Source organism: Triturus cristatus, chromosome 2_2 (assembly GCF_964204655.1).
Source record: "Triturus cristatus chromosome 2_2, aTriCri1.1, whole genome shotgun sequence".
NCBI classification, from domain to species: domain Eukaryota; kingdom Metazoa; phylum Chordata; class Amphibia; order Caudata; family Salamandridae; genus Triturus; species Triturus cristatus.
This window is the reverse complement of record NC_140582.1, coordinates 292,368,149-292,383,047: the sequence shown is the minus strand read 5'-3', so window position 1 is coordinate 292,383,047 and position 14,899 is coordinate 292,368,149. Positions and strand designations below refer to the sequence as shown.

Below are 14,899 nucleotides of genomic sequence, written 5' to 3'. Positions count from 1 at the left end.
AAACAGAAAAAATGGAGGCCACGCTTTTTTTTCTATTTATTTGTTTTTGTTACAATCGCGGCAGCCGCGCTTTAGCTTTGAACATCTTAAGCTAAAGCGCTGGTGCTGCGATTGCTTAAAAAATAACAATTTTTTGCTTTTTGTTTACTTTTAAAGCAATCGCAACACCCATGCTTTAGCTTAAGATGTATGAAGCTAAAGCCCGGGTGACGCCAATTAAAAATAAACATAAAAATAAAAATAAAGGCATGCAGCAGCATTCGACCAGCAAATAACAAAATAAAAGCTCGGCCACCATTATTCCTGCCGAGGCATGCCTCGCTAAATAAATTGGGGAAAAAAGCATTGAGGGAGAGCGTGTCCTGGACAAAGCTATTTAAGAAAATAGTGCTTGGAGGCTGTAATTAAAGTCTACCAAGTAATAACACATGTAACAAGGGGTGTCCTCATGGGAGGTTAACAGAAGAGAAATGTGGTACTGAGGAGGGACTACTAAGCCTATTGACCAATGAAAAGCCACTATTTACAAAGGGCAGGGACAGGAGACATTTCTCAAGGAAGAGCGGGGCCAATCCATGGGCTGGAGAAGAGATCTGTGGGTCAGAGATTTGGATACTTGTCATGTTTCAAAATGTTTTTCATTTTTAAAAACATGGCAAAGAACACTGGACGTTCTGAACACTTTCATATTCATTACACTTAAGATGGCAAGACATTCCTGGGTCAGGCACAGGCTTCAAAATATGTTAATTTGGAAAAGTCACACTGTAATAACCTTAGCTGTTTTTATAGCAATGAACTCTAGGTATTACAAAGCAAAACGCAATGTGAAAGTGAGAAATGTTAAAACCTTTTTTTGCAAAACACTTCCTGCCACCATCTTGTGGAGTCATAGTGTTGCAAGCAGAAAGAGATACTGTTAGCCAACCCCTTAGTCCCTAATTATTCGGGTACCAAAGAATAAAATGATGATTCAGTCCCAGAAAGTTTTAATCCCATACCCTACATTTGTTCAAAGATTTTCGGAGTAGATGCATTAATTTGGGAAGCTCTTGTATTCCTTATACTTAGAACTCAGAAAGGGACAGAATTAACAAGCATTCACAAAGCCAATATGGCCTGCTTTTAGATGGTGAGTCCTATCCAAATGTCGCTGCCAATGTTTCTTTTTAATTTTTAGTTTACCATTCCAACATGGCTGTTGGCCTTGTTAGAAAGGTAAAGAAAAAAACAGTAAGCTTGCCACCATAGCCACAGTTTATGACTGCAGATGTGTTGTGATGCATGTCAACGTTTGTGCACACACTTCAGAAATTTTGAAATGCCATACCACGATGGACTCCGTGTGTACAGATAGTTCACAACACATACTCACATATGACTCATGACGCATGTGCACTCGTATATCGAGAAACGTGTATTCTTTTGCTTTTTTTTAATTTGACCGTGCCATCATGGCCGATTGATATAATGTGCACGGAGCACTAAAAAGTAAGCAAGCGTCCCATTAGCCCTTTGGAGCTGCTGGACCCTTGAAAAAAAAATACATTGTCTTGTCGGGCAGGGAGCAACAGAAGAATTGTACAAGTGGACAGGGGGGTTGAAGGATGGTGGAAGGGGTTTAAGCACACAAAGAGCACATGGGATCTCCCAGTTTAAAAAAAATGAAAAACAAAATAAGCACAGAGCGGGACTGAGGTGGACGGTGAATACAACACGAAATAAAAGAGAGGACCTGGGAGGAGAGGTTTAAGCACACACTGGGACGAGGGGGCCCTCCAAACAAAACAATAAATACAGCAACACTGGGACGAGGGGGCCCTCCAAACAAAACAATAAAGAGCAGAAGTAAAAATAACGATGTGTGTGTGGATAACTTGCGGACAACTTGTTCAGCATCTCCACATCAGGGAAATAAATGCCTTTGGCTGACTCCATTGCTGAGGCATACCCCTGTCAGCCAATGCCTAAAACCAGTTGAACCACAGTAGCCAATGACAGATAGGGCCTACAGTAGCTGTAGGTTTGTGTATGTTTTGTGTTGTGTGCTGTTTCATAGTGTGTGATGTGTGATGTATGGTGTGTGTTATGTGATGACATAAGAGCTCGCTAGACAGTTAAATTGTCTGTACGCGAGACCTAAAAACAAGATAACAATTCCTAAACTTCATTGGAGTACTTTCCACTTTGTATCACTAAGTATCAGCAGTATGTTGCGTGTGTTCTGTTGCATGACGATAATATCAAATTAACTATATTGACTTAAGCAATTAGTATAAGTAGAGTTAAGACTAGTAATTATATACTTAATGTGCTATGTAGTGGTAGGCGAGCGGATGCAATATTATTTTAGAGCAATAATATCAAACTCTACATACTGTTATACATCCTACATAATGTATTATTTGTTTCAGAAATATTAATAGCATAACAGGACCATTCAGAGTTGTACATTGAAATATGTGAAAACACAATTGCATTACAGAGTGTATCCACCAACAACACTAACTCCAGTTAATGCACTCACATAACAACATGGGGGCAGATTTACAAGCCCCTTGTGCCACCACTACGTCACTTTTTGTGATGTACTGGTGGCGCAGGTGGCTTCTCCATAGTTACAAGGAGAGGAAAAGCCACCCTGCGTGACTTTTCCTCTCCTCGTAAATATGGCCCCTTCACACGCAGCACTGTGCGTTGAAGGGGCGTTCCATGGATGTTGCTGTGGGTGTTCCCACGCAACACCCATGGAACTAGACACATCTCCAGATTTACGAGAAATCGTAAATCTGGAGATGCGTGTGAATGCTACGCCACCCTAGAGGTGGCGTAGCGAGGCAGAAGGAGGAGAAATGTTTTCATTTCGCCACGTTTTTTTCCTCTTTCAATGCGTGCTGCATTCTACAGCATGCATTGAAAGAGGAAAAAGCCTCTTGTGATTGTTTTTGTGCAGGAAGCTGTACCTTCCTGCACAAAAACAATCTCCCCACGACGCATGCATCCATGCACCATGGTGCAAGGGTGCCTGCGCCGGCGCATGGCTGCAGTTTGTGCACCAGCGCAGGGGAAGCACAGAGATACGACATATTCTTGTAAATATGTCGCATCTCTGTGCTTTCCAAACTAACGCAGCACGGCGCAGCAAAATTACTTGCTGCACCGTGCTGCGTTAGTTTGTTGTAAATCTGCCCCATGGTGGTCGATTGATAAGTAAATTAATCGTAATAGCAATGGAAACACTTTTAGTAACAGCTCTGACCACACCCTTTGAAGTGCATAATCCGTGTATCTATTAATTAGTAAAACACACATACTGAAAACAGCAACAGAAGTACAAATATACTAAGAGCACTCAATCTCATAAATCCAGTTAGACTGATTTGTCAGAATCATGAAAATCAGGGTCAGAATATACAGCACCTGATGACGGTGCTGGGCCATCCTTATGGCAGAATCTACATCAAACATAACATAAAGTACAATGAATTTCCGGTAAATACCCAGCTGGTTCAATTGCAGTTCCTCATATTTTATTTGTTTTTCAAAAGTCTGTTCAACTGCCTTTTCCAATTCAGGGGAGGCCACAGGCAAGCTTCTCTTGTAATGGTGCTTCTAGGGGTATTGGTCCCCACACTGATATTGGAAGATGCTCTTACAGTACCTGGAGTATCAACTCAAATGTATGACTTACATACTGCAGAATAATGTAGAAAATGATCTGCCAATGACACTTGGTCAATCCTCATGTGGCAATGGCTCTTGGCGTCTACAAAGTTTGATGCATATGTTGCTCTGAGGCTCACTCCTTTGCTTCTTTTTTAGGTGACGTGGACGCTGCAGTGGATCTGATGCTCATCAACGTCCTTCCTTTGGTGTCCAACTCAGAGACATCTCTCATCTGCATTGGCCCCAGTTGGAGCCGCTATGACTCTATAAACATTGGACGAGATGTAGACCCCCAGAAGAACAAATACTCTTTTCAAGCTGTGCAAGACAAGAGGTGGCCATCAGCCAAACAGGTGCTCTGGACAAGAGAGAAAGCGAGTGAGTCCATTGGGAACTACTATTGTGAAGGAAAGATCAAGCAGGAAGTGACGAGAATCCATACCATGAAGATGGCAGAGCAAGGTACCATAAACAGTTACTTTGTACTTGCATGTATCTTATCCAAACACCAGTATCCAGAAAGGCAGAGGGTCAGGTTAGCCTTTGACAAGCCTTTTAATCAATAATTGCCCTTTTAGCCGTGTGACATTCACAGTTTCAGGAAATTAAAAGTCTCATTTTTACTGCACGCAAGCGGATAGTTGATTTCAATGTAGTAACTTGTCTTTTGTTTTTAATATAAGGAAGCCTATTTTTAAATACATACACCATCTCCTCCATTGCTTGAAAACATGTCACTCTGCTCTTAAAGCTTTTCCTAGTGATTTTGAAGTACACTAAAAACTCATCTATAACACTAGATAGATTTAGATTGCAGCAAAATCCACAGGTATATATTTGCTTTTGTAGAACTTAAGAACTGGAGAGATCGATGGCTTTTGATAACTGAAGGGACAAGTTCAACAGAAGGCGATTGTAAAAGATCATAGCCCATATAGCCGGAAAAAACTGCATTTCTTAACACACCCAATCGCTATTTCAAGCTGTTGAGAAATGCAAAATTGCCTTCGGTATGTAAGAAAGGCATATGTGGCGTCGCAAAATGCGATTCCTACCCAGTAGAAATCGCATTTTGCAATTCACAAATTAGGAAATCTCTAACAGGGATTTCCTATTTGTGATTCGATACCCACATGTACATAACATTTCCTAATTGACAAGTCGCAAAATGGCCATTTAGGAAATGCTATTACCATCGAATCGTATCTGAGGGTAACTAAGTGCAAACTTTACAAAGGCACCCAAAAGGCACCAGGATCATTCCCAATGGCGACTTCATACATGCTGGCAAGGGGGAATGAGGATTTTGGCAGAGATGCAGCTAAGGAGGGAAAATCTGAATTGCTGACCCTTTGGTGTGTGGTGCAAACCTCTTGTCAAGTTAAGCGGTCCCAGGTATCATAGTGGGCAGCCACCAGCTTCATCCCCGACACTCAGGCTGTCGATGAGCCTCAGGCGGTGAGACATCAGTGCCAGCACCTATACTATCAGAGCAGATAGCACAACGCAGGTACTAATCCACATAAGTAGGGAATAAAGCCAACAGTGGCTAAGGCACAGCACGCATTGGTAGATCACGAGCAGCACCGACCACATGCTCTAACAATTGTTTTTCCCATGGATATTCCCAGGAAGCATTACAGGTACACCTCAAATGCCTGAGTGTATTTATAGCGTGCCACACCAAGCATGGCGATCTCAGAGCCAAAAAGTATTCAGCATAGCACCATCTCAAAGCACAGCCCATTCACATATAGGAGAACACTACATGCATAGTGGTACTTCTTGGGGGCTGTAATTTACTTAGCGTTCAACACCAAGAACATGTATCCTGAGTTGCTCAGTGTATCGGTTTGCTGGAATATTAAACTTGTGCAAAGATGGGCTTTGAGGGAATTGAGGTGTAGCTGCCATTAGCACCTTTGCTATTGGATCTGCTCCAGCCCATCGGGAAACCTCCACGTATCTGTAGAGGGCAGCAGTCTGCCCATGCAGTGCCTTTGTGTCTTTGTAGTGCTTAGAGGGGAGAGTCGGGGAGGGGCAAGAACCCCTGTCTTCCCAACCACTACATGGAGCTAATTATGGTTTAGAGGCAGGAAATAGTGCCAGTTGCGGACACCTATTGGCAGAGGGTTCATTATAAGGTCTAGCTGTAGCTCTTGGAACATATGTTTATCCATGTTGTCATACATGTGTAAGTAGAAGAAGGGAAATCTTTTGTATGCATGTACAGCTTTATCGTTGTAAGTGTGCAGAAGATTTATAGTTGGCTAAGTATTAGGTTTGTAGTTGTGTGGTTGAGGGTGTTAAAGTGTGCCTGCATGTTCATGTATACCTTCTTTTTTGTGAGTTTGTGTCTGTCTCTGTGTTTATGTAAATCAATTTCTGTGTATGTTTCCGAGACATGCATCTGTATATCTGCTTGTACAGACTATATCTGTGAGTCCACTGTATGTCAGTTTGTCAATACAGAGCTTAGAAAACGACTCTTCTGATTAGTTTTGCCATCCTACTGCAATCTGCACTGCTCATTAAGGCTTCTGCGCTGTATATGCTTATGACTGATGGCGATTTATTTACCACATGCTTAGGTGTGTGAAGGACTGTACCAGTGCATGAGAACAGGCTTGTGTGCATGGCTGTATACTTGATCTGGGTGAGATTGCTGGTGTGAGTGCCTACATGGGGCGTTGACATCCACTGCAGTTTAATTTGTGTACACCCATACTTATCCTCTTTTGCTGGATATACATTATGAATAAAGTGCTTTCCCATACTACCCTCTTTGCAATTGTTAATGTAAAGAGAATGAGGATAGGTGGCAGAGAGTTCCCATAGATGTTGCATTCATTCCCTTTGAATAATATGTGTGTGTCATGAAAAACGCTGTGATACCCTGCACTGGGTTGAGTAACGCTTGAAAACAATTTAAAAAACATGTAAGGGGGGCTATGGAAAGATGAGGGGCACCATTGGAAGGTGTCAGTGATGGAATTCATGGAGAAGGAGGTCGTTTCGGGGGCACCAATAAAGATTTGTTACACCAAGTACCATCAATGCTAAGGCCAGCCCTGGACCAGACAGTAATGATTTTCAATGGTCCCAGACAGGACTGATCACCAATACCCGGGACGTAATGAATGTCAGTGGACCCAGCTGCAGCACGGGGCCTTTGACGTCACTGGGCATGACTTTGATCCATTACAAGATTGGATCAGGGCTAGTGGTATCTGTAAAGCAAACAGGAGCTTCTAGGATGCTCTGTTTCCAAAATATTTCGATTTCCTATTAGGAAATTGCCATTTTACGATTTCCTAATTAGCAATTTCCTAATACTGAATGTGAATCCGTAGGAATTGCAATTAAGAAATTGCAGGTTACATACAGTCTAATTTGTGAATCCCAAATAGCAATTTCTATGGATTCTCTATCTGTGAATCGCAATTTTGGGATTTCGTACATATGGGCCCATGTGATGTTTGGAAGGAAAGGCAGAAAAGGAAAGTTGATATGATCTGTCTACAATGGCAGACAGATCTTGGCACGCTCCCATGTTTCATGGATGACCATTTAAGCTGTACTGTTTTGTTTCACGTGCCGGATCACATAACCAAACATGGATGTTTTAAGAGACATCAGCCAGTCTGGCATTCGGAGTGGTAAAATAAAAAAGTGTAGTTTCAAAGGATGGCACATGCTAAAAATCAAAGTCCAGTTTTACTATGATTTTGCATCCGGATTGGGTCACTTTTGTAGCTGCCCCATTGTAAAATCATTTTTTGTCATTTCTTTAGCAACTCCACGTGGCTTTGCAAGGTTTAGTAAATACAAATTCTCACAGCGCATAGCACTGCCTTGTGTTACTTTGCATCAGATAGGCGTTACATAGTTGGAGCATGGGCGTACCCATGCCTCCACACATGTATTTTGACACAGACACAGATTTACAAAGACTTGTAAACTTGGGTTCACCCACAATGGTACAACTACCCGACAGAGGCATAACTAGGAGAAATATCCTTATTTCTCCTAGTTTCTTCTGCTTCACATTGTGCAGAATTCTGCAGCACACACAGAAAGAGGAATATGCTTCTAACAATTGTTTTTGTGTCGGAAGGTGTCCCTTCATGCACAAAACCAATCCTGCCCGTAAGGCATGCACCCTTGCACTCTGGTGCAAGGGTGCCTGCGTTGGCACTAGGCAGCACAAAATGCTCCATATCTTTGTAAATATGGAGAATTTCTTTTCTCTCTCTTTCATGCAACGCAGCAACTTCCCTAACTGTGCAGCTTTGCGTGAAATAATAGTAAATGTGTCCTCAGACCCTTTGGATCTATGTCTGGTTTCCTATGCATTTCTGAAGTTTTAGCAGAGTCAGGGTCAAATATTGCACGTGGTGCCTCAAATAGCACAAGCACTTCTCTATAAGTTAAAAAACTAGTCTCCAGGAAAAGCAGAAACAGAGCAGCTCTAGCATCTGGTTCCATCTAGTCAGGGGTGTAGCTTAGTCAAATTTCCCAATTTAAAAAGTGATGGGCCACAGGGTAAAGGGTTAAGATGACCAAGGTTTGGAATGAACTGTTCGCTTGATGAACAGGGTCAGTACTGTTTTGCATTAGCTGCACCTTTGTTTAAAGTGGCATAGTGGATGAAAAATAATGGGTTGGAATCAGCGGCGGCTCCTCCGCAATGGCGGAGGAGCGAGGCCTCACTACCTGGCTCAGTGCCAGCAAATGAAAAATAAAATGATGTTCGAGCATCATTTTATTTTTCATTTGCTGTTCTCAGGACGGCCAAACCGACATGTGCACTGAGCTGTCTCCAACCCAAGCTGGGTAGCCGGGTTGCAGATGGCTGGGTTCAAACTGGAATGGCATGGTGAGCAAAAAATCGATGGATTTAGGCCCAGATCTCTGTACTGGGGTGAATGTATGACATCGTTCTGCATTCTGTCCATCAACTGTTGTTTTTGCACGGGTTGCAGACAGCAAGCACAGGTTCCCAGTCTCTCTGGGAGCGCAAATTCAGAGCGCTCAGGCCCATCCTGATGCTGCTTTCAAGCATGAGAGCAGCATCAGGATTGGCGCAGGGGAGTCTGGGAGCCTGTGCTGCAGCGAAGACTCAGAGAAGATGAGATGTGGCCGGCAGGTAAGTTTCATTTTCCCCTTTTTTCTGTTGTCTTTGTTGTCCGTCGTCCTTTTTGCCGCACTAGCCACTACTGTTTTTGGGTATAGCAGTTAGAAAGGGATTGCCTTAGTTAAGGTGATGTAAGACCTGGTCCTATTGGTTAAATTTAGAGTCTAGACTGAATCGTAGTGTTTTGTTTTTCCATTTGGCCTTAATATTGGTGTGATTCCAAAGGTGTTTGTCATTTGACCCATTTTTAGATATTAACTGGGCACTGCCCTGTGCATAACAGCACAGAGTCATTCTATGCTAGGTTTAATTGCAATTTGAACCATGCCATCTAGATTATCTAGATCATGTTTCACCTTTACAACAGCATCCAAAGTCATCACCTTCAAATAAAGCTGGGTGTCAAATTACTCTATCCTTTGACAGTATTAGCAATCCCAGCAGCTTCATGCAGATGTTGGGCATAATAGGGGGATAATGGTCAAATTCAGGCACTTATTTTCAATATACAGAAATTAATAAACACACTTTTCTCAACAATCAGATATTGGGAGAAACTGGGTTGCTTGTTGAGGGGGTGAAACACTACTTAAGCAACACTCACAATCCTTGACAGGGTGAACCACAAAAAGTCACTAAATTAACCTGTGCTTAACCCTCTGGTAGCTTGGTACAAAAGTAGTCAGGCTTAACTTGTAATAAAGTGAAAACACAACACACAAAAAATCCCACACCAATTTTGAAAAATAGAGTACATTTTAATACATTATTTGACACCAATATGACAAAAATCCAATAAGTAGAACCAGAGTTTTGAATTTTAAAATTTTAATGGGGCTACCTAGGTGGGTTGCACAAAAAGTGCTGCAGGCCAACCAGTAGCATTTAATTCACCAGCCCTGGGTGCATTGTATACCACTTTACTAGGGACTTATAAGTAAATTAAATATGCCAATCAGGTGTAAGCCAATTTTACCATGCTTTAAGGAATGAGCACAAGCATTTTAGTACTGGCTCGCACTGGTAGAGTACACAAAGTCCTATGGTCATCAAAAAATGAATTTAGAAAAATAGAAATGGTGAAGGCATTTTGGGAGAAGACCACCCTATGGCCGACTGGTCTAACATGTGTCCCCCCAACTGAAAGTAAGGAGAACTACCCAACCTTCTGGAAATTCTTATCACAAAGCAGAAGAAACTGGATAGACCATCAGCACTGAAATGGTCTTACCCAGGACGGCTTTCCACTGTAAAGTCCTTTCCCTGTAGGGAGATGAACCACCTCAACAGTTTGGGATTCTCACCCCTCATCTGCATGAGCCATCTGAAGGGCCTGTGGTCTGTCTGAATGCAGAAGTGAGTCCCAAACAGGTATGGTCGCAGCTTCTAAGTGCCCAGACCACAGCACAGGCTTCCCTTTCATTAGTACTCCACCTCAATTCACTGGGAAGTAATCTCCTACTAATGAAGGCTGTAGGTCGGTCTAGGCCCTCCTCATTTAACTGTGATAACTCAGCCCCTATGTCATGATCTGAGGCATCAGTTTGAAATATATATTCCTTGGAGTAGTCAGGGGCCTTGAGTATAGGTGCTGTACACATGGCATCCTTGAGGGTGTCAAAAGCTTTCTGGCAGGCCCCTGTCCAGATCACCTTTCTGGGCTGTTTCTTGAAATTCAGCTCAGTTAATGGGGCAACAATGGTGCTATACCCCTTAGCAAACCGCCTGTAATATCTTGTGTAGGCCAGGAAGGCCCCCACATCTGTCTGGGATTTGTGGGGAAGGGGGGTCCCAGATCAAGATAGTCACTATTTTGATCTGGAGGGACTGCACCTTGCGTCCGCACATGAGGTGTCCCAAGTACACCACGGAACGCTCCTCCATCTGGCACTTGCTGGCCTTGATAGTCAGGTCAGCCTGTTGCAGAGCCTGAAGTACCTCCTGGAGGTGAAATGGGTGGTCCTCCCAGCTGCTACTGTAGACAACTATGTCATATAAGTAAGCAGCACTGAAAGCTTCCATCCCCGCGAGGACCTGGTTCACCAACCTCTGCAAGGTGGCAGGGACGTTCTTTAATTCAAAGGGCATTATACTAAATTTGAAATGAAATGGCCTTTCGGGGTGGAGAATGATGACTTATCTTTTGCCCCTCAGTTAAGGCAATCTGCCAGTGTCCTGAAGTGATGTCAAAAGTGCTCAAACACTTGGCAGCTCCCAAACTGTCTATGAGCTCCTCAGCTCAGGGGATGGGGTGTCTATCAGTCTTGGTGACTGGGCTGAGCCCCCTGTAGTCCATGCAGAACCTGAGTTCTGGGGCGGCACCCGGTGGGGCAGCTTTGGGTACCAGCACCAATGGTCTGGACCAGGAACTTCTGGAGTGCTCAATCACTCCCAACTCAAGCTTTTTGGAAACGTCTTCCTTAATGCTGGTCCTCAATTTATCAGACAGACTGTAAATTTTGTTCTTTACCCATGGACTGTCTCCAGTGTCAAAGTCAAGGGTGCAAAAGTGTGTAAGCCCAGGTGTGAGGGAGAACAGTGTAGACAGTCCCGCAGCTGCTCTGGGGTCAGGGTATGAGAGAGGTTGACACTTTCCACTGATTCATCTTTCTCTTTGGAGGAGAGGAGGTCAGGGAGAGACTTCTCCATTTCATCATCTGTCACCAGGAGCATGGTGACCTCAGACGTCTGGTATTGTGGGTTGAGGCTATTTACATGGAGGACACCCTTAAGAGGTTTCTGAGGGTCTTGAGGGCCACTAAGTAGGTGGCTTCCCCTTTTTTCTCCTTTACCTCATAAAGCCCAGTGCAGTGGTCTTGGAGGGCCCTGAGCTCCACTGGCTCCATTATGCACATATTCTGGCCTTGCTCAAACTCTACCAGAGTGGCCTTCTGGTCATACCATAGTTTCATGACCTCCTGGCTGGTTTGTAATTTCTCAGAAGCCTTCTTCCTGAATTTCTGCATCTGGTTCCTCAGGACTAGCATGTAGCTAACCACATCCTGGGTGTGCTTCTTGGGAACTTGCTCTCACCCCTCCTCCACCAGACTGAGAGGTCACCTAACAGGGTTACTATAGAGGAGCTCAAATGGGCTAAACCCAATTCCTTTCTGTGGTTCCTCCCTGTAGGCAACGAATATCAGGGCCCTAGCCACTGCAGGTGTGGTCACATACCTCAGGGGAGTGGCTTCTGGGTATCTAGTGGCACAGACCACCAAAACCAGGAAAAGCCTGTTTCCTAAGGCAGTTTTGGTGTTTAAGGGTCCAACAATGTTAATGCCCACCTTTTCGAAGGGGATGCCAATGACAGGTAAGTGATTCAGAGGAGGCTTGTGCTTATATGAGGCTGTCTTCGTCTAGGGTCAATAAAAATGGGAGACAAGTATTGCAAAGGACTTTCTGCCCCAGACATCCTTTCAGGGGTATCTCATGAGCCAGTCCCAGTAGGAAGGCCCTGTACCACTGGGGAGCCACCAACACTCATGGTACCTTAGGCTGGCTACACAGGCTATAACATGACACGATCTCTAGAGGTGTTCCATCTTCCTGGGCCTCAGCATATCACCTCTAGCCCTCTAGGGTTGGGCATTCCTTCTGTGCCTGGCAGCACTCATCCCTGGTGGACCCACCCTCAACTTGCCATCCAGCAAGCCCAGGTAGGTCTCCAAGTGAGGCAATGTCATCCCCGATAGGCTTTGGAATTTGGCTCTCCAGTCCTTATACCACCTGTACCGTGGGAGTTTTAGTGACTGGTTTCCCACATCCCCTGCCCTTCCCTTTCTTAGCAGCTACCTGGGCTATTTTTCCAGGTTGCAGTCTTCCTTGAATCCCCTCTTGGGCAGCCATGGACCATGTGGTCATGCAGACTTACTCAGGCAACCTTAACATCTCCAGATGTGACCTGAGCTCCACTACCTTCCAGGCAGTGTGCTCTAAGTCATAACCTAACAGCAACCTTAAGAGAACCTGAGAGTCCTCATCCCTACTTAAGGGGAATCATATCCACTAGTTAGTGACTCTCATAGTTGTGTGCTACTAATACCTGGTGGAATATATTGGGTGTCACCCACTTTGAGAACATCAGATGACACCTTACCATAGTTATGCAGGCTCCGGTGTCCCTCAGAGCCTCCACCTATTGATGGTGACTCACTGCCTATACCTGTAATATTGGTAAACATGTGGGCTTTGGGTACCAACTCCTTGTCACCCAGGGATACTAGGCTAACTTCAACTGTTCCCCTATACCAACTGGGGCCATCTCCTCATAAGCAATACGCTAGCCAACCCTTGGGTATGCCCACCAGTGGTGGGCTGTGCCCTTTTAGGGGAACTTGGGATCCCCTTTGGTTTGCCCAAACTTGTAACATTCATAACACTTGGGGACAAACTTTCCAGTGTTCTTATCTGCAAACCCATTTTTCTTGTGGTCATATTGGGATGGGTCTCCTTCCCCTGTGAAGTATTTTGGGGGCCTTGGAAGAACCCCTTCCCTATTTCTATCCCCCCCTTTTCTCTGGTGGGAACCCTGACCACCCTTTTGGGAGTCCCTCAGCCCAGATGCCTTAATGGACACTGGTACTAACCCAGACGTACACCTAGTTAGCAAGCTCCTTGGGGTCAGTGATCTTACTGTCAATCAGTCATTGATGAAGCAGGTACTGAGCATGTGCTCCTTTAGAAGTAGGTTGTACAGCGCAGAACAATCATTCACCTTGCTGCCCACACCCAACCACTCAGTACCTTGTTGAAGTAGTCCATGTAACACACCCAAGACTGGTTTGGAAGTTTCTTGCTGTCCCTGAATTTAATGTGATACTTTTCAGGGTACAATCCAAACTAGGAGAGAAGATTGGCTTTCATGGGAGTGTACCTCATCTGATCCTCCACCTCTAATGTAAGATGTGTGTCCCTCCCCACTAAGGGCATATGTTTTCACAGGATAGGTCCACAATCCTCCCTGGGGCCCTACGTATATTTAGTGCTACCTCATTGGCAGAAACCCATTTATCTATATCACCCCCACCACATAACTGGGCACCAGGATTTGGGGTATACAGAACCTCATCTCTCCGCAGGGCACTGGAATGCTGCCATCACTGCTACTGGATTCTGTTGCTTGCTTGGCTTTCAGTTCTAGCTCATTCATTCTCTTCTCATGAGCCGGACACTTTCCCTCTAGTGCCAGCTTCTCCTCCATTTTGAGCTAGGCCATCTGAAATTAGACTGCCCTCTCAGCCTTCCTGTCTGCCACCTCCTCAGGGGACATGTTGCTGAAGGACAAATTGCTCCCTTGCTTGGCATGGGGCTTCCTTCCTGTAGGCAAGTTGTCCTCCACCTTAGGAAACTCCAGGTCAGGGTCCGAAGGCAGACCCTTCTCTTCCTCTCAGTCTACTTCCTCTCCCTCAGGATTGTCATCCTCTTGCTCCTCCTCCTGTGGACTGCATCCTCTTGATCCCCTCATAGGCATGAGGCTACCTGGGGGGTCCACCTTTGTGGCCTTCTTGCCCACATTTAGCCCCCTCTCCTTGCAGGGGCTTCTGCAGCTCAGCCTTGCTGAGATCATCAACTTTAAGCAGTTCCATATCTATTGTAGGCAAAAAAGAGGTGGAAAGAACTTACATTTTGAAAAGGAAGGAAAATAGCCAATCAAAAACTAAGAAGAATTTAAAAAAGAAGTCAACTCTGGTGTCAAATAATTTACCTGTGATTTTATTGTTACACGAATCACTATATGTACTGCACAAACACAAGTACTGGATACCACAACTGAGCACCAATGTGAGAAACTGGGTTGTTGGTTGAGGGAGGTGAAACCCTACTCAAGCAACAGTCACAATGCTCGTTAGAGTGAACTCCAAAAAGTCACAGTTTGAGAAAAAGGCAGTTAAGCTTCACTTACAGGCAATGTGCAAAGTATTTATGTAACACTCAAACAGTAATAAGGTGAAAACACAACACAAGAAAAATCCCACACCAATTAAAAAAAATAGAGAACATTTTAATACATCATTTGATACCAAAACAAAGCGCCAACTGCGGACATCTAATTGCAGACATCTAGACTTTTGGTCGAACATTTTCAAAGTCCCAGGT

The 14,899-nt window shown here is 44.3% G+C and overlaps 1 protein-coding gene across 1 annotated transcript in view; it reads left to right on the top strand.

The window, feature by feature from the left end:
• TEK (TEK receptor tyrosine kinase) overlaps nucleotides 1–14,899 on the top strand; it is a 542,264-nt gene that overhangs the window by 120,587 nt on the left and 406,778 nt on the right. The window contains exon 2 of the mRNA XM_085641331.1: nucleotides 3,823–4,128. Within this exon, the coding sequence (XP_085497457.1) occupies nucleotides 3,823–4,128 (306 nt within the window). The remainder of the gene's footprint in view (nucleotides 1–3,822; nucleotides 4,129–14,899) is intronic.